Source organism: Ranitomeya imitator, chromosome 5 (assembly GCF_032444005.1).
Source record: "Ranitomeya imitator isolate aRanImi1 chromosome 5, aRanImi1.pri, whole genome shotgun sequence".
Lineage (NCBI taxonomy): Eukaryota > Metazoa > Chordata > Amphibia > Anura > Dendrobatidae > Ranitomeya > Ranitomeya imitator.
Window position 1 is genome coordinate 582,677,166 of NC_091286.1, and position 22,792 is coordinate 582,699,957.

The 22,792-nt window shown below is 46.4% G+C and overlaps 1 protein-coding gene across 1 annotated transcript in view; it reads right to left on the minus strand.

Annotated features, from left to right (window-relative positions):
* Positions 1 to 205: 205 nt before the first annotated feature.
* Positions 206 to 22,792, minus strand: part of LOC138680898 (uncharacterized) — a 173,176-nt gene continuing 150,589 nt past the window's right edge. Inside the window, exons 4-5 of the mRNA XM_069768112.1 lie at positions 2,481 to 2,609; positions 206 to 1,539 (exon numbers count right to left, since the gene is read on the minus strand). Of these exons, the coding sequence (XP_069624213.1) occupies positions 956 to 1,539; positions 2,481 to 2,609 (713 nt within the window). The 3' untranslated portion in view covers positions 206 to 955. The remainder of the gene's footprint in view (positions 1,540 to 2,480; positions 2,610 to 22,792) is intronic.

The following is a 22,792-nucleotide window of genomic DNA, read 5'->3' on the forward strand; positions in this document are numbered from 1 at the left end:
AGTAGAATGTGAGTATAGTGTCTAGGATAGGGGTTAGTGATGCTACCTTTCCTGAAACCCTGCTTTTTGCCTACTTCTATAATAAAATCCTGTACAGGATAGTAGTCTCCTACAAGTCATTGGGACACACCTATTCGTATACACTATTTCTCTGTAGTTCTACTGCCACCTTCTATCCATAAACAGAATTGCAAGACTGCCGAGACCCGCGATAATATTCTCCCACAAAGTGACGCCACACCAGAAAATTCAAACTAATAACTTGTTTATTTTATGAAATAATTTTGTTCCTGTAACTTGCATCTTTTCTTTTGGCTTAAGATTTGGGTCGCAGCTTAAAACCGGCAAAATTTGCCAACCAGTCGGGTGTAGGGAGATTGACTGCCTTCCGGACTCCCGGTGCAGGTATCCTCACCACCATAATCTCCACCCATTCCGCCAGCTGCGACTAAATAACACACAAAAACCAACAAATCGAACACAAGGGAGGGAGGGCGGGAAACAGGTCCGGGTCCAAGTGAGAGGATCCGGAAGCTCAAATCGGCGCCAACCCCCTTTTCAAATGAGGCCCCGCCCCCCGGCGGCGTGGCCTCCAATCAAAGCGCCGTCACCCCGTGGGAGACCGGGGAGGAGCCATACAGAGGCCCCGCAGTCAGGTGACAGCGGGCTATGCCGCAGTGTCCCTCAGACTGCCGAGACCCGCGATAATATTCTCCCACAAAGTGACGCCACACCAGAAAATTCAAACTAATAACTTGTTTATTTTATGAAATAATTTTGTTCCTGTAACTTGCATCTTTTCTTTTGGCTTAAGATTTGGGTCGCAGCTTAAAACCGGCAAAATTTGCCAACCAGTCGGGTGTAGGGAGATTGACTGCCTTCCGGACTCCCGGTGCAGGTATCCTCACCACCATAATCTCCACCCATTCCGCCACGGAGTAGCCCGTACCACGAGCTACGACCCACCCAAAGAATGGAGCGCCTGAACCACCCCTTCTCGAAGACCATCCAGGAATATATCCAGGCCGGCGTCATTCAGATGGACCCCATCTGGCAGGAGAAAACCTGATATATCCCCTTCTAGCCGGTGGTGCCTCACCACCACACCATTCTTGAACCTAATGAATCGGGATATCCGCTGGTTTAATGTGCGTCGAGATCTTTCCATGGCGCTCAGCTCCCTGGCACCACGCCAGACCAATCTGGGAACCACCTCCGACCACACTAGACGCATTGCTGAAAAGAAACCAGGAAATTTGTCCAAGTCGGCTCTCATCAGGGTCAACAGCTCCGCAAGAGGAAAAGAAGCCAGGTCATTCCCTCTGGCGTGAATAACCACCACTGTCGGCGAAGACGCGACTCTTGCAATACGCACAACTTCCGGAAGGACTTGAGACCAGGTAAGTCCCCTTGTACCGCGCCAGATAACGTCCATTCCTGCAAGACCCAACGATCGACCTCCTGGTCGCAGCTCTGCACCCCGTGCTGCCCAATAGATGAACGAATGGCCCACCAGCCATATGCTGGGCCGCATACCATCTAAAACAAACAGAACAACATTAATGTCACATACAAGCTTTGTTAGCTAGGGTAAGCGGCGATAAAAACATACGCGACATCCTCAAAAGTGTTATCTTAGCCACAAAATCTTACATGACAAGTTCAGGCCTGATGTACCTGGTAAAACAGCGGGACCTCCATCTACAAACCCTCTGAATGTCCGCTTCGAAAAACCCTGCCCTAGAGGCTTCGGTAGCTGTGCCGATTCTAAATGAATGGGTACCAAAGTCTGCCGCAGGCAACCCCAGACAAGACAGAGCGTGCCTGAGGACCGCCAAAAACTGACATGACAAAAAAGGGGAACCGTTTTCGTGAATGAACAGTTGCGACCCACTACTCCTGACCTGCATGAAGTTTTTAACCAGTGCTAAAGGGCAGACCGCCCCTCCGATGGCAAAAAGAGGGAACCAAGTGCCCCTGCCTTCCCGATCAGTTTTGGATTTGCGCACCCTCACCCTCAATCCGTCGTCGCAAATCACCAAGTCGTCCAGCTGCAGGCCGCCAGCCCTGCAACGGGACGAGGGAAGTATTTCGCTAACCCGCATGGCCCCGAAAAAACGCCAGGCCAAAAGCCGCCGATATCAGAGTGGCTTCGTAAACAGAGTCGCAAACATCAACTGAAACCTTGATCAAATTAGATAGCAATTGAAAAGAAATGGGCCTCCTTTGGTCGTTCTGCACACGTTCCCGACGCCAGCCCTTCAGTACCTGCCCAATCAAAAAATGTTTGGTCGAATCGGGCCACCCACGTAGCTTAAAATGAAAAGCAACCCCGGATAGACGATTACGAGCTACCACTCCCGAAACCCCCGAGGCCTGTAACCGAGCCAAGAAAGCCAGCGTAACCTGAAGTCTCATAGAGCTTGAAGCACCTACCGGTTTCTCCGCTGCCAAGCTGCACCACTCATCCCATGCCTTACCGTATGCTCTCCAGGTTGAGGGAGCGATGGAAGACCTTATCAGGGGAGTCAATTCTCCGGGACATCCCAGACCAAAGGAGGGCATTCCAGGATTCGCTGTAGCTCCTTCGGCTGCCGGCCATACCGCACCTGTGGATCAAACCGATGTGCAACATCCGTAAATTCATCATTCATAGAGGCATAGGCGCTCGCCTTTATCCAAGCGTTGTACTCCAAACATTTTAACACCGTGAAGCCTATGACCTTTACCGCGGGTAAGGAGGAAGATGACAGACAATTAATGGCATGTATAGCCTTCGCTGATCTGAGCTGAATTCTGATACGCTTGTTGCATAAAGACCGTCCCCACAATTCCATGGCCGCTGCCAGAGGGAACAACTCAACTAGAACCGGATCCTGATGCCATGCTCTGGAAACCCAGGAATCAGGCCACAAACCCGCGCACGTCTGCTCCCCAAAACTAACACTGAAGCCTGCCGAGTCCGCCAGCCCAAACTTAAGCCCCAAGCTGTCGCTAATGCATTCCTCTTCCTGAAAACATGTTTTGCCATTGTAAGAAATGAGGAAACGCTGCCATATGATCAGATCTCTGCGCAGCTGAGCACTGATTCTAATCCTGTGGTGAGGTTGCCTCACGCCTCTCGTAGCCAATATCAACCTGCGAGAAAAAATTCTGCCCATTGGCATTATCTTACAGGCAAAATTCAGTGAACCGAGGAGAGATTGCATTTGGACTAATGAGACCTTACCGACCGATAAAAAACCGTCGATTAGATCCAAAAGCTTTACAATCTTATCTTGGGGCAGCCTGAGCTCCATGGCGACCGAGTCAATTTCAATCCCCAAGAAAGAGATTACAGGAACCGGGCCAATCGTTTTTTCTGGAGACAGGGGAACGCCAAATAGGGACATGATCTCCTTAAACTGTGCCAGGGCCTGGGAACAAGATTCCGAATTGGCCGGGCCTACCATCAAAAAGTCGTCAAGGTAGTGCGTAATTGATGGCAAATGCGTGACCTTACGAGCGACCCATTCCAGAAATGTGCTAAACATTTCAAAATAATGGCAGGAAATTGAGCATCCCATCGGGAGGCATGTGTCGTAGTAGTATCGCCCCTCGAACATGGCTCCCAACAGGTGGTAGCAATCTGGGTGAACCGGAAGCAGCCGGAAAGCGGATTCAATATCGGACTTAGCCATAAGGGCGCCCGGGCCCGCTTTTTTGACCATTTCGACAGCTCTGTCAAAAGGAATATATGTTACCGCAGTGTCATCACCCGGGATACCGTCATTCACCGAGCTGCCTTTGGGGTAAGACAAATGGTGAATCAGCCTGTATTTTCCCGGTTCTTTCTTTGGAACTATGCCCAATGGGGAAACCCTCAAGTTATAAAATGGGAGGGCGTCGAATGGCCCCCGAAAACGTCCTGCTTGAATTTCCTTATTCAATTTTTCATAAAGAATGGCTGGAGAGTCCCTAGCAGATTTTAAATTAGGGGACGACTGGGGTTTACTCGAGAAAACAAAGGGAATGAAAAAACCAAAAGAAAAACCAAAACTGAGTTGGGCCGCCGCCGGTTTATTGGGGTATCTGGCCAGCCATGGTTCCATGTTTTTTGCGTTCACCGGTGTCAGATGGTTCACCCCCCGCGGGAGTCTTATTGTTTCCCGTTTTTTGAGGGGGTCTGGAGCATTTTGAAGCCGAATGGGTTCCCCCGCACGCAGAACATTCGTGTTTATATTTGCATAATCCGTAGAATTTGCAGTGACCCTCGTTGAAGAGCCAACAGGTGCCTGGTCTTCGAACCACCGATGACCCTGAACTATTGGGGACCCGGGAAAGGGCTGCAGAGTTTTTTGCGCCATCATCAAACGCAACCATGAATCGGTGGCTTTGACCCCCCACCCCAATTGTGGGTTAATGGCTAGCCGGCGGCGGAAATCTTCATCATATTTCCACCACGCCGAGCCGCCGTGTGACTTGTAGGAATTGTATATACTGTCTAGATAAATGAAAAGCTCGGAACAACGTTCCGGATGCTTCTCCCCCATAACACACCCTAGAACTGCAAAAGCCTGAAGCCAATTGTTAATAGTTTTGGCTACTTTCGGTTTCCTGTCGTACACTTTTTCGCCTACCCTTCTCTCCTTGTCCACCGAATGCTGTTCGGTGGATACAAGGGACAAAATGTCGATGAATTCGTTAGCCCAAATCTGTTCCTTCACACTGATATCTAAGTGCGACCCTAAGGGTGGAACACCGCAAAAAAGTCCATCCTTGTAAATGTCCGGGCGGGGAGGGGGGATAGATGGTCTAGGCGGTGCCGTTTGCAGTAACCTGGGATTTACAAAAATCCTCCCACTGCCTGAGCCAAGCGGGATTGCGTCCGTTAAATTCAAGGTCGTACCCCTATCGCCACCCCAGGCCCCCGTAAAAGCGTACTCACCGGGTTGCATGCTAGGTTCCGGGCGACTCTGCTCCTGAACTCCTTGGGTATCTGCATTTTGCCGATCCCCCCGGGATGCGGACCTGCGTCGTGATGAAACATGTCGGCGAGATCTGCTGGAAGAACTATCCGACGATGATGGAGATCGCCACCTCGATGACCTAGACCGCCTGCTTCGGCGACTGGATTTGGACCTGTGGGAATGCCCCCTGCTAACGTAGTGTTCCCTACGTCTTTTTCTGCGTCGTCTATAGTGTCCTGATGACGAGGAGGAGGATACGCTGCGCGCGGGGCGGTTACCCGCACTCTGAACGCCAACCAGAGCCGAGGTGCCAGCACCCTGCGTGGGAGGTCCAACACCGGTTGCCACCAGCGGTATAGCTGCTGAAGCATTCTGATGTTCTCCCGCTCCTACAGATAAATGCGGTGTCACTACTTGTCCCCCGGGGGTTAAAGAAGGTGGTGTTGTGAAAATCACTGGGCAAGAGGGAAAGGGGGAATCCACTCTAGCTCCTGCGTGCCCTCCTACTATTTGCTGCCCTAGTATTGACGCAGAACGTATCTGTTGCTGGGCTGTTATTAATGTCCCCCATCCTCTCCCCGTGTCATTGCTGCTTTCCCCCATTGGCTGTGGTGTCGGGGAAATTAGCTCCTGTGAGCCTTCTACCCCTTCCACCTCTTGTGACGATGCGGATGACCCCTGTGCGCCTCCCATGTTAATCGCAGTTGTGGGACCTGACCCGGCTATGGTGCTCAGCGTCTGCTGCTGTGAAGCCCCTTCCCACACAATACTAACCGCTGAAGGAGCGGCGCTGGAATAGTGTCCCAAATCCCCCTCCCGCACCTGCCCGACTGCAGCTGCTGAGCCGCGCTGTCTCCTGCCCACGTGTGAGGAAGCGCGCGCACTCGCGCCGCGCGCGCTCCTCTTTGCTACTAATGGCGGGCTCAGGCGAGCCGGCGGCCGGGAGGCTCTGCCAGAACGCCGCCCGCCCGACGGCATCGCCTGGCTCGCTGCAGGGAGGGAGCCGCTCGCAGCCAGTAGTGCCGCTAGCCAGTCGCTACCCTCCCTGCTGATTTTTTGTCTCACCGCCTCCTGGAGCGGGTCCATAGCGCCGGCAGCCCCAAACAGGTCCGGGTCCAAGTGAGAGGATCCGGAAGCTCAAATCGGCGCCAACCCCCTTTTCAAATGAGGCCCCGCCCGCCGGCGGCGTGGCCTCCAATCAAAGCGCCGTCACCCCGTGGGAGACCGGGGAGGAGCCATACAGAGGCCCCGCAGTCAGGTGACAGCGGGCTATGCCGCAGTGTCCCTCAGTCTTCAAGCTACTTACATAAAAATCATCTTTGCATATTAGAGTCTTAAATAAATGCCTTAAATACATGCCTTAATTAAAGACAATGCCTCAATTTTTAGGACATCTGGGTGTCTGAATTGTGTTCACTCTATCTATGTCTATTTGGTGACATGTCTAAATTCATAAAGGGTGCATGTGCTTAGCCTAACATGCTGAACATGTGCCGTGGCCCCTGTTTCCCTCTTTCCTAGCAAAAGCAACTAACTGATGGTTTCATTCTGTGTGAGTTTGTTGGGTTTGGCCGAATGTGGTTCAGGCATCAGGATAATTGCCCTGCTCCTGATGAAGACATAACGAAATGTGCGTTGAGGCGAGCTGGAACTCTGCAGGCAGCTGGTATGATTTACATGTAAGTGTTAATCTTTACTTTGGCTCCGCTTGTGTTTAATGCATGTTTTTGGAAACTTTTATATCTGACCTTACTACAGTTTAATTAGGGGATCATGCTACATTTACATTTATTTTATGCCTAACATGTATTTCTAACCACCATCTGCCCATGCTAGTGTTCCTCTGCATGTGTGCTCAGCAGCCTCTGATTTATTCATTATTTTAATATTTTAAGTGTTAATTAATAAAGCTTATTTTTTATTGGGTACATACACTCTGTAGGTTCCTCTTTTCCTACTTCGGTCTGGTTTTGATATATTATGAGTTGTGCCAATTATTCTGGTTCTTATATGGGTCCATTGAGGTACAATGACCTGTTGACATGAGGGTCACAACCTAGCTTCTCCAAACATGATGGAGCCACGTGACTACTGGGTCCCATTCCTGGTTTTCACAAACATATCCATAGGGATCAGGTAACAGAAGGGTTCAAATCCTGACTACCCCAAATGTACCCATGGTTCATCAATGGCCAATGGAGCTGATCTGTATTATTTCAGCCAGGGCCATAGTCTCCTAACCTGGTAGAATGACAAATCTGTTACCCTCATGATGGAGTCTCTGTTTTTTTGGATGTTTGGATGTATCTGTATCTGATTGGATATATCTCACATAGTTGTTGTCCTTCAAGCCAGCATTCACAGGTAAAGGAGCAGAATGCTGACAAGATCAACTTGCATTCGATTATTTCATCTATTTGCATAGTTTTAACTGCTCTGTTTTGCAAGCTAGCTGGCCTGGACAATCTGTAATCAATATATCAGCAAAAGTTATTGTTCAATTACCCTGAGTCTCTAGTCATCCAGGATAACAACACAATATGTTACAACAAATGTCAATATTACAGGATTATACAACCAAAAGTCTGTTTTTCTTGACCAACAAGAAAGAAACACATACATTCAAATGTCAACATAGAGATAACCGTCTATTCCTCAAGGCTTACTGAAAATAGATGGACATCTGATTGGTTAAGGTAAAATGCTGTGTCGTCACAACCATATTTTCAGAGATGATGTCCTCCACCCAACTCTCTTAAAGCTAAACGGGTCTTCAGTAGAGATAAGTAGTCGAGCTGGGCTACCAAACAGTCGTAGCTGTAGCTGTGGTTTCATTCTTCCTATAATTAATAATAATTTTTATTGGGCCCTCAGAGGTATTGGTGTGACTAGAGGAAGAAGGTGGGCAACCACACGTGGCAATGTCCCTTTTCAAAATGTTCATTTTTTGTTGGTGCAGCAGTGCTTGCAAGTGCCATCACACTGACTGGTTTGTGAACTGCTCACGTACTGGAACTCAACAATCCGTTGAAAGTATAAAACATCTAAACTTTATTATATAAAAAAACAAGTATGGGAGAATAATGGATAATTCCACATAAAAACAGGTGCATAAATGCAGAAGGACTTCCCGGGAGTCGGTGAGACAATGGAATCATACAATGTAGAAATCATTTTATCAAACATCAAGGAATAATCTACCAAAGATGTGAATTCACATAATACATATAAACAAGAGTAGGAAGCCTGTCCAACTGTAAAGAGTACACCAGTCAAACTAGAGCTAGATATTACATATAATGTGCAAAATATGCATGTATGAATGACCAGTAAGGAGGGGTTAAATTCAAGGTATAACATAGTGCCTGTATGGATGGGCAGGCTAAGGCTCAACCCTGACGAAGGAACAGCATCCAAAATGCGCGTTGGGGTGGACCCACACACCCGATGAGCCTGAGGCTACTTTCACATATCAGTTTTTTGCCGTCAGGCACAAATCAGCAAATTTTAAAAAAAATAGATCCTGCAAAAGTTGCCGCCAGATCCGTTTTTTCTCATGGACTTGTATTAGCGATGGATGGCCTCACGTTTCATCTGTTTTTTTCCGAATTCATCAGAAATTTGTTTTCCTGCGGCCAGAGAAAACGGACATAGGAACGTGTTTTCTGTCCGGTGAAAAAACGGACAGCGACGGATCCGGCGAAAAACGGACATTTTATTACCAAATGGTATAAGTTTTCTGCAGGATTCTAGTGTTATTTCCTTAACCCCTTCCCGACCTGTGACGCCACTTAGGCATCATGAAAGTCGGTTCCAATCTGACCTGTGACACCTATGTGGCGTCATGGAGGGATCACGTCCCTGCAGATCGGGTGAAAGGTTTAACTCCAATTTCACCCAATCTGGAGGGACAGGGGGAGTGGTACTTCAGTCCAGGGGGTGGCTTTGCCCCCACGTGGCTACGATTGCTCTGATTGGCTGTTGAAAGTGTCCGATCCCACCCCCCCATACCTCCGGAGTCCTGGGGTCCTTCCCGGGGTCTGTTCGGCATCTAGGATGGGCGCCGCCATCTTCCAAAATGGTGGGTGCATGCGCAGTGCGCCCGCCGAATCTGCTAGACGGCAGATTTGTTCATTCATTTTGATCATTGTGATAAATTCTACCACAGTGATCAAAATTAAAAAAAAATTGTAAATAGCCCCCCCTTTATCACCCCCATAGGTAGGGAACATCATAAAATAAAGAAAATATATTTATTTTTATTTTTCCACTAGTGTTAGGGGTAGAAGTAGGGTTAGGGTTAGGGCTAGGGTTCGGGTTAGAACTAGGGTTAGGGATAGGGCTAGGGTTAGGGTTAGAATTATCGTTAGAACTAGGGTTAGGGTTAGAACTAAGGTTAGGGTTAGAATTATGGATTGAACTAGGGTTAGGATTAGAACTAGGGTTAGGGTTAGAACTAATAATAATAATAATAATCTTTATTTTTATATAGCGCTAACATATTCCGCAGCGCTTTACATAACTAGGGTTAGGGTTAGAATTAGGGTTGGAATTAGGGTATGTGCACATGGTGCGGATTTGGCTGTGGATTCGCAGCAGTTTTCCATGCGGTGTACAGTACCATGTAAGCCTATGGGAAACCAAATCCACTGTGCCCATGGTGCAGTAAATACCGCGTGGAAATGCAGCGCTGTATTTTCCAATGCATGTCAATTCTTTGTGCTGATTCTGCAGCGTTTTACACCTGTTCCTCAATAGGAATCCGCAGGTGTAAAACTGCAGGTGAAATCCCCACAAAAAACACAGGAAATCCACGGTAAAACCACAGGTAAAATGCAGTGCATTTTACCGTGGCTATTTCAAAAACGGCGCTGAAAAATCTGCACACGAATCCGCAACGTGGGCACACAGCCTTAGGGTTAGGGATGGAATTAGATTTAGGGTTGGGATTAGGGTTGGGGTTGGAATTAGGGATAAGATTAGGGTTAGCGGTGTGTTGGGGTTGGGGTTAGGCTTGTGGTTAGGGTTATGGTTAGGGTTGGGATTAGGGTTAGGGGTGTGTTGGGGTTAGTGTTTGAGTTAGAATTGAGGGGTTTCCACTGTTTAGGCACATAAGGGGTCTCTAAACGCGACATGGCGCCACCATTGTTTCCAGCCAATCTTGCGTTCAAAAAGTCAAATGGTGCTCCCTCCCTTCTGAGCCCCGACGTGTGCCCAAACAGTGGGGCTAGGGTTGGGGCTAGGGTTAGGGTTAGGGTTGGGGCTAGGGTTAGGGTTGAGGCTAGGGTTAGGATTTCAGTTACAATTGGGGGTTTCCACTGTTTAGGCACATCAGGGGCTCTCCAAACGCGACATGATCTCAATTTCAGCCAACAGCGCTTCTTCCCTTACGAGCTCACCCGTGCGCCCAAACAGGGGTTTACCCCCACATATGGGGTATCAGCGTACTCAGGACAAAGTGGACAACAACTTTTGGGGTCCAATTTCTCCTGTTACCCTTGGGAAAATAAAAAATTGCGGAATAAAAAATCATTTTTGAGGAAACATTTTTTTTTTCACGGCTCTATGTTATAAACTTCTGTGAAGCACTTGGGGGTTCAAAGTGCTCACCACACATCTAGATAAGTTCCTTGGGGGTCTAGTTTCTAAAATGAGGTCACTTGTGGGGCGTTTCTACTGTTTAGGCACATCAGGGGCTCTGCAAACGTAACATGACGCCCACAGACCATTCCATTAAAGTCTGCATTTCAAAATATCACTACTTTCCTTCCGAGCCCCGACGTGTGCCCAAATAGTGGCTTACCCCCATATATTGGGTACCAATGTACTCAGGACAAACTGGACAACAACTTTGGGGTCCAATTTCCCCTGTTACCTTTGAGAAAATAAAAAATTGCAGACTAAAAAAATCATTTTTGAGGAAAAGAAAAAGATTTTTTATTTTCACGGCTCTATGTTATAAACTTCTGTGAAGCACTTGGGGGTAAAAAATGCTCACCACACATCTACATAAGTTCCATGGGAGGTCTAGTTTCCAAAATGGGGGTCACATTTGGGGAAGCTCCAATGTTTAGGCACATAGGGGCTCTCCAAACGCGACATGGTATCCGCTAACGATTGGAGCTAATTTTTCATTCAAAAAGTCAAATGGCGCCCCCTCCCTTCCGAGCCTTGTCGTGCACCCAAACAGTAGTTTACCCCCACATATGAGGTATCAGTGCACTCAGGAGAAGTTGCCCAACAAATTTTAGGATTCATTTTATCCTGTTGCCCATGTGAAAATGAAAAAATTGAGGCTAAAAGAATTTTTTTGTGAAAAAAAAGTACTTTTTCATTTTTACGGATCAATTTGTGAAGCACCTGGGGCTTCAAAGTGCTCACTATGAATCTAGATAAGTTCCTTGGGGGGTCTAATTTCCAAAATGGGGTCACTTGTGGGGAGCTCCAATCTTTAGGCACACAGGGGCTTTCCAAACGCAACATGGTGTCCGTTAAAGATTGGAGCCAATTTTCATTCAAAAAATAAAATGGCGCTCCTTCCCTTCCGAGCCTTGCCGTGCGCCCAAACAGTGGTTCCCCCCCGCCATATATGGGGTATCCGTGTACTCAGGGCAAATTGTACAATACCTTTTGGGGTCCACTTTCTCCTTTTACCCTTGGGAAAATAAAAAATTGTCGCTAAAATATCATTTTAATTTAAAAAGTTAAATGTTATTTTTTTCCTTCCATGTTGCTTCTGCTGCTGTGAAACACCTGAAGGGTTAATAAACTTCTTGAATGGGGTTTTGAGCACCTTGAGGGGTGCAGTTTTTAGAATGGTGTCACTTTTGGGTATTTTCAGCCATACAGACCCCTCAAACTGACTTCAAATGTGAAGTGGTCCCTAAAATAAATGGTTTTGTAAATTTTGTTGAAAAAATGAGAAATCGCTGGTCAAATTTTAACCCTTAAAACTTCCTAGCAAAAACAATTTTGTTTCCAAAATTGTGCTGATATAAAGTAAACATGTGGATAATGTTACTTATTAAGTATTTTGTGTGACATATCTCTGTGATTTAAGGGCATAAAAATTCAAAGTTTGAAAATTGTGAAATTTTCTAAATTTTTGCCAAATTTCCATTTTTTCACAAATAAACGCAGGTAATACCAAAGAAATTTTACCACTATCATAAAGTACAATATGTCATGAGAAAACAGTGTCAGAACCATTAGGATCTGTTGAAGCGTTCCAGAGTTATAACCTCATAAAGGGACAGTGGTCGAATTGTAAAAATTGGCCCGGTCATTAACGTGCAAACCACCCTTGGGGCTTTAGGGGTTAAAAGGATGATTCGGACCCTATCTCAGCAGCAGCTCTCCTTACACTCGCTAAGTCCATAGTAGAATGTGGCGAGCAGGGCGGCCTCAGGTCTCTTATAGACATGATGACGCCGTGCGGCCAGCTAATCACTGTAATACCTATCTGTCGGAGTCCCGCAAGGTTCAGTTCTAGGACCCCTGCTCTTCTCCATCTACACCTTTGGCCTGGGACAGCTCATAGAATCTCACGGCTTTCAGTATCATCTCTATGCTGACGACACACAGATCTACATCTCTGGACCAGATATCACCTCCCTACTAACCAGAATCCCTCAATGTCTGTCTGCTATTTCATCCTTCTTCTCCACTAGATTTCTAAAACTTAACATGGACAAAACAGAATTCATCATCTTTCCCCCATCTCACGCGATCTCCCCAACGAACCTATCCATTACAGTAAACGGCTGCCCACTCTCCCCAGTCCCACAAGCCCGCTGTCTTGGGGTAATCCTTGACACTGATCTCTCCTTTAAACCACATATCCAAACCCTTTCCACTTCCTGCCGCCTCCAACTCAAAAATATTTCACGGATCCGCACATTCCTAAACCAAGAATCTGCAAAAACCCTAGTCCATGCCCTCATCATCTCCCGCCTTGACTACTGTAACCTCCTGCTCTGTGGCCTCCCCTCTAACACTCTTGCACCCCTCCAATCTATTCTAAACTCTGCTGCCCGACTAATCCACCTGTCCCCCCGCTATTCCCCGGCCTCTCCCCTCTGTCAATCCCTGCACTGGCTCCCCATCACCCAGAGACTCCAGTACAAAAGCCTAACCATGACATATAAAGCCATCCACAACCTGTCTCCTCCATACATCTGTGACCTCGTCTCCCGGTACTTTCCTGCACGCAACCTCCGATCCTCACAAGATCTCCTTCTCTACTCCCCTATTATCTCCTCTTCCCACAATCGCATACAAGATTTCTCTCGTGCATCCCCCCTACTCTGGAATGCTCTACCACAACATATCAGACTCTCGCCTACCATCGAAACCTTCAAAAAGAACCTGAAGACCCACCTCTTCCGACAAGCCTACAACCTGCAGTAACCACCGATTGACCAAACCGCTGCACGGCCAGCTCTACCCTCACCTACTGTATCCTCACCCATCCCTTGTAGATTGTGAGACCTCGCGGGCAGGGTCCTCTCTCCTCCTGTACCAGTTGTGACTTGTATTTTTCAAGATTATTGTACTTGTTTTATTATGTATACCCCTCCTCACATGTAAAGCGCCATGGAATAAATGGCGCTATAATAATAAATAATAATAATAATAATAATAATAATAATACCACAACAAAGATGGCTGCAGCATTACAGTGCATGGCTGACAATCCCTGCACTGTCATTGGCGCTCTAAAGAGCACCAGAATTGCATGGCGGAGACCCGAGCTCCCGCCGAATAACCGAATAATCCCAGAAATACTCGGTGCTTCCCCGAGTACACCGAGCATAGTGATACTTGGGCGAGTACCGAGTAGTGGTGAGCACGTTCGCTCATCACTAATATTTACCCATAGTGACTCTACATTAGGCCTGTCCCACATGTCCAGATAATTCAGGTACCGGAAAAATCGGTACCGGAATTATCCGTGTCCGTGTGTCCGTGTGCTCACGTGGCACATCAGTGTGGCACACGTGCGGCATCCATGTGCCACCAATGTGCCCACTGGGTACCACACGCACCGTGCAGTAGACAGCGCTACAGTTAAGCGTTGTCCCCTGTATCTGGTGCTGAAGCCGCCATTCATTTCTTCTCTCCAGCAGCGTTCGCTGGAGAGAAGATATGAAAAATTTATTTTTTTTTGGGGGGGGTGTTTAACCCCTTTACCCCCAAGGGTGGTTTGCACGTTAATGACCGGGCCAATTTTTACAATTCTGACCACTGTCCCTTTATGAGGTTATAACTCTGGAACGCTTCAATGGATCCTGGTGATTCTGACATTATTTTCTCGTGACATATTGTACTTCATGACAATGGTAAAAATTCTTTGATAGTACCTGCGTTTATTTGTGAAAAAAACAGAAATTTGGCGAAAATTATGAAAATTTCGCAATTTTCCAACTTTGAATTTTTATGCAATTAAATCACAGAGATATGTCACACAAAATACTTAATAAGTAACATTTCCCACATGTCTACTTTACATCAGCACAATTTTGGAACCAAAATGTTTTTTTGTTAGGGAGTTATAAGGGTTAAAAGTTGACCAGCAATTTCTCATTTCTACAACACCATTTTATTTTAGGGACCACATCTCATTTGAAGTCGTTTTGAGGGGTCTATATGATAGAAAATACCCAAGTGTGACACCATTCTAAAAACTACACCCCTCAAGGTGCTCAAAACCATATTCAAGAAGTTTATTAACCCTTCAAGTGTTTCACAGGAATTTTTTGAATGTTTAAATAAAAATGAACATTTAACTTTTTTTCACAAAAAATTTAATTCAGCTCCAATTTGTTATTTTACCAAGGGTAACAGGAGAAAATGGACCCCAAACATTGTTGTACAATTTGTCCTGAGTATGCCAATACCCCACATGTGGGGGTAAACCACTGTTTGGGCGCATGGCAGAGCTCGGAAGCGAAGGAGTGCCATTTGACTTTTCAATGCAAAAGTGACTGGAATTGAGATGGGACGCCATGTTTCGTTTGGAGAGCCCCTGATGTGGCTAAACATTGAAACCCCCCACAAGTGACACCATTTTGGAAAGTAGACCCCCTAAGGAACTTATCTAGAGGTGTGGTGAGCACTTTGACCCACCAAGTGCTTCACAGAAGTTTATAATGTAGAACCGTAAAAATAAAAAATCATATTTTTTCAGAAAAATTATCGTTTCGCCCCCAATTTTTTATTTTCCCAAGGGTAAGAGAAGAAATTGGACCCCAAAAGTTGTTGTACAATTTGTCCTGAGTACACTGATAGCCCATATGTGGGGGTAAACCACTGTTTGGGCGGATGGGAGAGCTCGGAAGGGAAGGAGCGCCGTTTGACTTTTCAATGCAAAATTGACAGGAATTGAGATGGGACGCCATGTTGCGTTTGAAGAGCCACTGATGTGCCTAAACATTGAAACCCCCCACAAGTGACACCATTTTGGAAAGTAGACCCCCTAAAAAACTTATCTAGAGGTGTGGTGAGCACTTTGACCCACCAAGTGCTTCACAGAAGTTTATAATGTAGAACCGTAAAAATAAAAAATCATATTTTTTCACAAAAATTATCTTTTCGCCCCCAATTTTTTATTTTCCCAAGGGTAAGAGAAGAAATTGGACCCCAAAAGTTGTTGTACAATTTGTCCTGAGTACGCTGATACCCCATATGTGGGGGTAAACCACTGTTTGGGCGGATGGGAGAGCTCGGAAGGGAAGGAGCGCCGTTTGACTTTTCAAAGCAAAATTGACAGGAATTGAGATAGAACGCCATGTTGCGTTTGAAGAGCCACTGATGTGCCTAAACATTGAAACCCCCCACAAATGACACCATTTTGGAAAGTAGACCCCCTACGGAACTTATCTAGAGGTGTGGTGAGCACTTTGACCCACCAAGTGCTTCACAGAAGTTTATAATGCAGAGCCGTAAAAATAAAACTAAATTTTTTTTCCCACAAAAATTATTTTTTTAGCCCCCAGTTTTGTATTTTCCTGAGGGTAACAGGAGAAATTGGACCCCAAAATGTGTTGCCCAATTTGTCCTGAGTGCGATGATACACCATATGTGGGGGGAACCACTGTTTGGGCACATGGGAGGGCTCAGAAGGGAAGGAGTGCCATTTGAATGCAGACTTAGATGGAATGGTCTGCAGGTGTCACATTGCGTTTGCAGAGCCCCTAATGTACCTAAACAGTAGAAACCCCCCCACAAGTGACACCATTTTGGAAAGTAGACCCCCTTAGGAACTTATCTAGATGTGTGCTGAGCACTTTGACCCACCAAGGGCTTCACAGAAGTTTATAATGGAGAGCCGTAAAAATAAAACAAAAATTTTTTCCCACAAAAATTATTTTTTAGCCCCCAGTTTTGTATTTTCCCGAGGGTAACAGGAGAAATTCAACCCCACAATTTGTTATCCAATTTGTCCTGAGTGCGCTGATACCCCATATGTGGAGGGGAACCACTGTTTGGGCGCATGGGAGGGCTCGGAAGGGAAGGAGCTCCATTTGGAATGAGGACTTAGATGGAATGGTCTGCAGGTGTCACATTGCATTTGCAGAGCCCCTAATGTACCTAAACAGTAGAAACCTCCCACAAGTGACACCATTTTGGAAACTAGACCCCCTAAGGAACTCATCTAGATGTGTTGTGATAGCTTTGAACCCCCAAGTGTTTCACTACAGTTTGTAACGCAGAGCCGTGAAAATTAAAAAAATAAATCTTTCCCCCAAAAATTATTTTTTAGCCCCCAGTTTTGTATTTTCCCGAGGGTAAGAGGAGAAATTCGACCCCAAAAGTTGTTGTCCAATTTGTCCTGAGTACGCTGATACCCCGTATGTTGGGGGAAACCACCGTTTGAGCGCATGGCAGAGCTCGGAAGGGAAGGAGCGCCATTTGGAATGCAGACTTAGATGGAATGGTCTGCAGACGTCACATTGCGTTTGCAGAACCCCTAATGTACCTAAACAGTAGAAACCCCCCACAAGTGACCACATATTGGAAACTAGACCCCCCAGGGAACTAATCTAGATGTGTTGTGAGAACTTTGAACCCCCAAGTGTTTCACTACAGTTTATAACGCAGAGCCGTGAAAATAAAAAATCGTTTTTTTTCCCACAAAAAATATGTTTTAGCCCCGAGTTTTGTATTTTCCCAAGGGTAACAGGAGAAATTGGACCCCAAAAGTTGTTGTCCTATTTGTCCTGAGTACGCTGATACCCCATATGTTGGGGTAAACCCCTGTTTGGGCACACGGGAGAGCTCGGAAGGGAAGAAGCACTGTTTTACTTTTTCAACGCAGAATTGGCTGGAATTGAGATCGGACGCCATGTCGCTTATGGAGAGCCCCTGATGTGCCTAAACAGTGGAAACCCCACAATTATAACTGAAACCCTAATCCAAACACACCCCTAACCCTAATCCCAACAGTAACCCTAACCACACCTCTAACCCAGACACCCCTAACCCTAATCCCAACCCCATTCCCAACTGTAAATGTAATCTAAACCCTAACTGTAACTTTAGCCCCAACCCAAACTGTAGCCCTAGCCCTAACCCTAATCCTAACCCTAGCCCTAACCCTAGCTCTAACCCTAACCCTAGCCCTAACCCTAACCCTAGCCCTAGCCCTAACCCTAGCCCTAACCCTAACCCTAGCCCTAACCCTAGCCCTAGCCCTAACCCTAGCCCTAACCCTAGCCCTAACCCTAACCCTAGCCCTAACCCTAGCCCTAACCCTAACCTTAGCCCTAACCCTAGCCCTAGCCCTAACCCTAACCCTAGCCCTAACCCTAGCCCTAACCCTAGCCCTAGCCCTAACCCTAGCCCTAACCCTAGCCCTAACTCTAACCCTAGCCCTAATGGGAAAATGGAAATAAATACATTTTTTTAATTTTTCCCTAACTAAGGGGGTGATGAAGGGGGGTTTGATTTACTTTTATAGCGGGTTTTTTAGCGGATTTTTATGATTGGCAGCCGTCACACACTGAAAGACGCTTTTTATTACAAAAAATATTTTTTGCGTTACCACATTTTGAGAGCTATAATTTTTCTATATTTTGGTCCACAGAGTCATGTGAGGTCTTGTTTTTTGCGGGACGAGTTGACGTTTTTATTGGTAACATTTTCGGGCACGTGACATTTTTTGATCGCTTTTTATTCCGATTTTTGTGAGGCAGAATGACCAAAAACCAGCTATTCATGAATTTCTTTTGGGGGAGGCGTTTATACCGTTCCGCGTTTGGTAAAATTGATAAAGCAGTTTTATTCTTCGGGTCAGTACGATTACAGCGACACCTCATTTATATCATTTTTTTATGTTTTGGCGCTTTTATACGATAAAAACTATTTTATAGAAAAAATAATTGTTTTGGCATCGCTTTATTCTCAGGACTATAACTTTTTTATTTTTTTGCTGATGATGCTGTATGGCGGCTCATTTTTTGCGGGACAAGATGACGTTTTCAGCGGTACCATGATTATTTATATCTGTGTTTTTGATCGCGTGTTATTCCACTTTTTGTTCGGCAGTATGATAATAAAGCGTTGTTTTTTGCCTCGTTTTTTTTTTTTTTTTCTTACGGTGTTTACTGAAGGGGTTAACTAGTGGGCCAGTTTTATAGGTCGGGTTGTTACGGACGCGGCGATACTAAATATGTGTACTTTTATTGTTTTTTTTTTTTTTTATTTAGATAAAGAAATGTATTTATGGGAATAATATATATATATTTTTTCATTATTTTGGAATATTTTTTTTTATTTTTTTTTACACATTTGAAAATTTTTTTTTTTACTTTTTTACTTTGTCCCAGGGGGGGACATCACAGATCGGTGATCTGACAGTTTGCACAGCACTCTGTCAGATCACCGATCTGAGAGCAGTGCAGGCTGCTTCACAGTGCCTGCTCTGAGCAGGCTCTGTGAAGCCACCTCCCTCCCTGCAGGACCCGGATCCGCGGCCATCTTGGATCCGGGGCTCGAGCAGGGAGGGAGGGAGGTAAGACCCTCGCAGCAACGCGATCACATCGCGTTGCTGCGGGGGGCTCAGGGAAGCCCGCAGGGAGCCCCCTCCCTGCGCGGTGCTTCCCTGCACTGCCGGCACATCGCGATCATCTTTGATTGCGGTGTGCCAGGGGTTAATGTGCCGGGGGCGGTCCGTGACCGCTCCTGGCACATAGTGTCGGATGTCAGCTGCGATAGGCAGCTGACACCCGGCCGCGATCGGCGGCCCTCCCCCAGTGAGCGCCGCCGATCGCGCTGGACGTACTATCCCGTCCATGGTCATAGGGGCCCACCCCACATGGACGGGATAGTACGTCCGATGTCTTAAAGGGGTTAAAAAAAAAGATCGCTGTCCCCAACCCCCTCCCACCCCCTGTGCCCCCCCCCCCTGCTGTTAATAAAATACTTACCCGGCTCCCTCGCTGCTTCCTGTCCTCGCCGCAGCTTCTCCTGTACGAGCGGTCACGTGGTGCCGCCCATTACAGTGATGAATATGCGGCTCCACCCCTATGGGAGGTGGAGCCGCATATTCATCAATGTAATGTGCGGCACCACGTGACCGCTCATACAGGACAAGCAGCGATGCTGAGAGGATGCAATCGCCGAGGGAGCTGGGTAAGTATTTTAATGCCAGCGGGGGGGGGGGGGCACACAGGGGGTGGGAGGGGGCAGATTACCAGCAACTTTATTTTAAAAACAAAAATAAATTAAAAAAAAAGATTATTCATTCCTTCTTTCCAGCGAACGCTGCTGGAGAGAAGAAATGAATGGGTCTTCAGCACCACACGCGGGGGGACAGCGCTTACAGTAGCGCTGTCTCCTGCATGGCACACGGACTGCACACGGACAACATCCATGTACGGTACGTGTTTTACATGGACTCATTGACTTTAATGGGTCCGTGTAATACGTGCGCTCCCACGAACACTGACATGTCTCCGTGTTTTCCAAACGGACACATGGTCCGTGAAAACACGCTGACATGTGCAGAGACACATTGAATTTAATGTGTCTACGTGAGTCAGTGTCTCCGGTACGTGGAGAAACTGTCACCTCACGTACCGGAGCCACTGACGTGTGAAACCGGCCTTACCGTTACTCTCCCCAGCGTCTTCACTGAGCACAGGTTTTAAGTTGGATTTTATGAAAATGCACACCCCTCCACCTTTTTGGTCTTTCCTGTCCTTTCTAAATGTAGTGTAATCAGGTAGAGCCCATCACGCAATAGGAGAAAGAAGAGAGAAGCGCAATGAAGGAGCACACACAGCCATAGTATTAAATGTGAAAAAATGCTTTATTGAGACCAAGTTAAAGTGCATATAAACATAAAAACATATTAAAAAAGCATATAAAACATACATACACACATATTCAATATTCTCTGGATATGGGGATATGAAAAATAGCAGGCTCCCAGGGGAAAGATAATCCCTAAAGATCACCCAGTGAGTCACATACAATATTAATATAACAACGTTAAATCATGCGCGTGCTTCTATTTCGGCTTCCGGTGTCAAATCTGCCCTTACATTGATCTTCAATAATTGGATCTGATTTCACAAATAAACAGTGATAAACCTGATATCCTGTGTTTTAATGAGTTAGATAAATATTAACCCACATCAAATCACACTATATATAAGCACATGAACAATCTCAATAAGCATGTGGGACAATAGAATAATATGAGTAATATGTCCAACAAAAAACAGGATACAGAGATAATGCTGGAATGTCCCTGAGTTGCAATATATAAGTCTATGTTTTAGTGTATATATATATCACTGGTAAGGGTGCCCCCACCGGAATACCTACTACATGCACTGTCCATAACACATAATTAAATAATGATGCTGTTATACTCACTGGGCTCACTCGGGTATTCTAGAATATGCATGTCCACATAGTATATTGCGCAGCACACATAGTATATTGCCCAGCCACGTAGTATACTGCCCAGCCACGTAGTATATTGCCCAGCCACGTAGTATATTGCCCAGTCACGTAGTATATTGCACAGCCCACGTAGTATATTTCACAGCCCACGTAGTATATTGCCCAGCCGCGTAGTATATTGCCCAGCCACGTAGTATATTGCCCAGTGACGTAGCATATTGCCCAGCCACGTAGTATATTGCCCAGCCACATAGTATATTGTCCAGCCACGTAGTATATTGCCCAGCCATGTAGTATATTGCCCAGTCACGTAGTATATTGCCCAGCCACGTAGTATATTGCCCAGTCACGTAGTATATTGCCCAGCCACGTAGTATATTGCCCAGTCACGTAGTATATTGCCCAGTCATGTAGTATATTGCCCAGCCACGTAGTATATTGCCAAGTCACGTAGTATATTGCCCAGCCACGTAGTATATTGCCCAGTCACGTAGTATATTGGCCAGTCACGTAGTATATTGCCCAGCCACGTAGTATATTGCCCAGTTACGTAGTATATTGCCCAGCCACGTAGTATATAGCAGAGGCACGTAGTACGGTATATTGCTCAGTCACATAGTATATTGCCCAGCCACATAGTATATAGCAGAGCCATGTAGTATATTGCCCAGTTACGTAGTATATTGCCCAGTTACGGAGTATATTGTCCAGCCACATAGTATCTTGCCCAGCCACGTAGTATATTGCCCAGTCACGTAGTATATTGCACAGCCCACATAGTATATTTCACAGCCCACGTAGTATATCGCTCAGCCACGTAGTATATTGCCCAGCCACGTAGTATATTGCCCAGTCACGTAGTATATTGGCCAGTCACGTAGTATATTGCCCAGCCACGAAGTATATTGCCCAGTTACGTAGTATATTGCCCAGCCACGTAGTATATAGCAGAGGCACGTAGTACGGTATATTGCTCAGTCACGTAGTATATTGCCCAGCCACATAGTATATAGCAGAGCCATGTAGTATATTGCCCAGTTACGTAGTATATTGCCCAGTTACGGAGTATATTGTCCAGCCACATAGTATATTGCCCAGCCGCGTAGTTTATTGCCCAGTTACGAAGTATATTGTCCAGCCACGTAGTACATTGCCCAGCACAGAGCCACGTAGTATAGAGACGTAAAAAAAAAATAAACATATACTCACCTTCCGAAGGCCCGTTGGAAGTCCTGCTATACTTACCATCCGCCGCCTTTGCCGCTCCTCGCCACACTCCTGGGACCGCTCCATTGCAAGTGGCAAGGTCCTTGTCGTGCAGGACCTGCCGTGACATCGCGGTCACATGGCCGTGTAGCGGTCACATGACCGTGACGTCACGGCAGGTCCTTTTCACGCAGGCGCACAGGACTTGTGATGACGTCGCGGTCACATGACCGTGACGTCATGGCAGGTCCTTCTGCCACACCATCCGTGCGACCGGAAAGTGCCGGTTGTATCGTGAGGAGCGGGAAAGGCGGCAAGAAGTGAGTATATAATCATTTTTTATTTTTTTTATAATTTTTAACATTCGATGTTTTTACTATTGGCGCTGCATAGGCTGCGTCAATAGTAAAAAACTTGGTCACACAGAGTTAATAGCAGCGGTAACGGATTGCATTACACCGCGGCATAACGCGTTCCGTTACCGCTGCCATTAACCCTGTGTGAGGGCAGACTGGAGGGGAGTATGCGAGCGCCGGGCAGTGAGTGCGGGGAGTAAGAAGCGGCCATTTTCTTCCGGACTGTACGCGTCGCTGATTGGTCGCGGCAGCCATGACAGGCAGCTGCCGCGACCAATCAGCGAACGAATAACCATTACAGACAGACAGACAGAAGGACAGACGGAAGTACCCCTTAGACAATTATATAGTAGATGGACAGTGCAT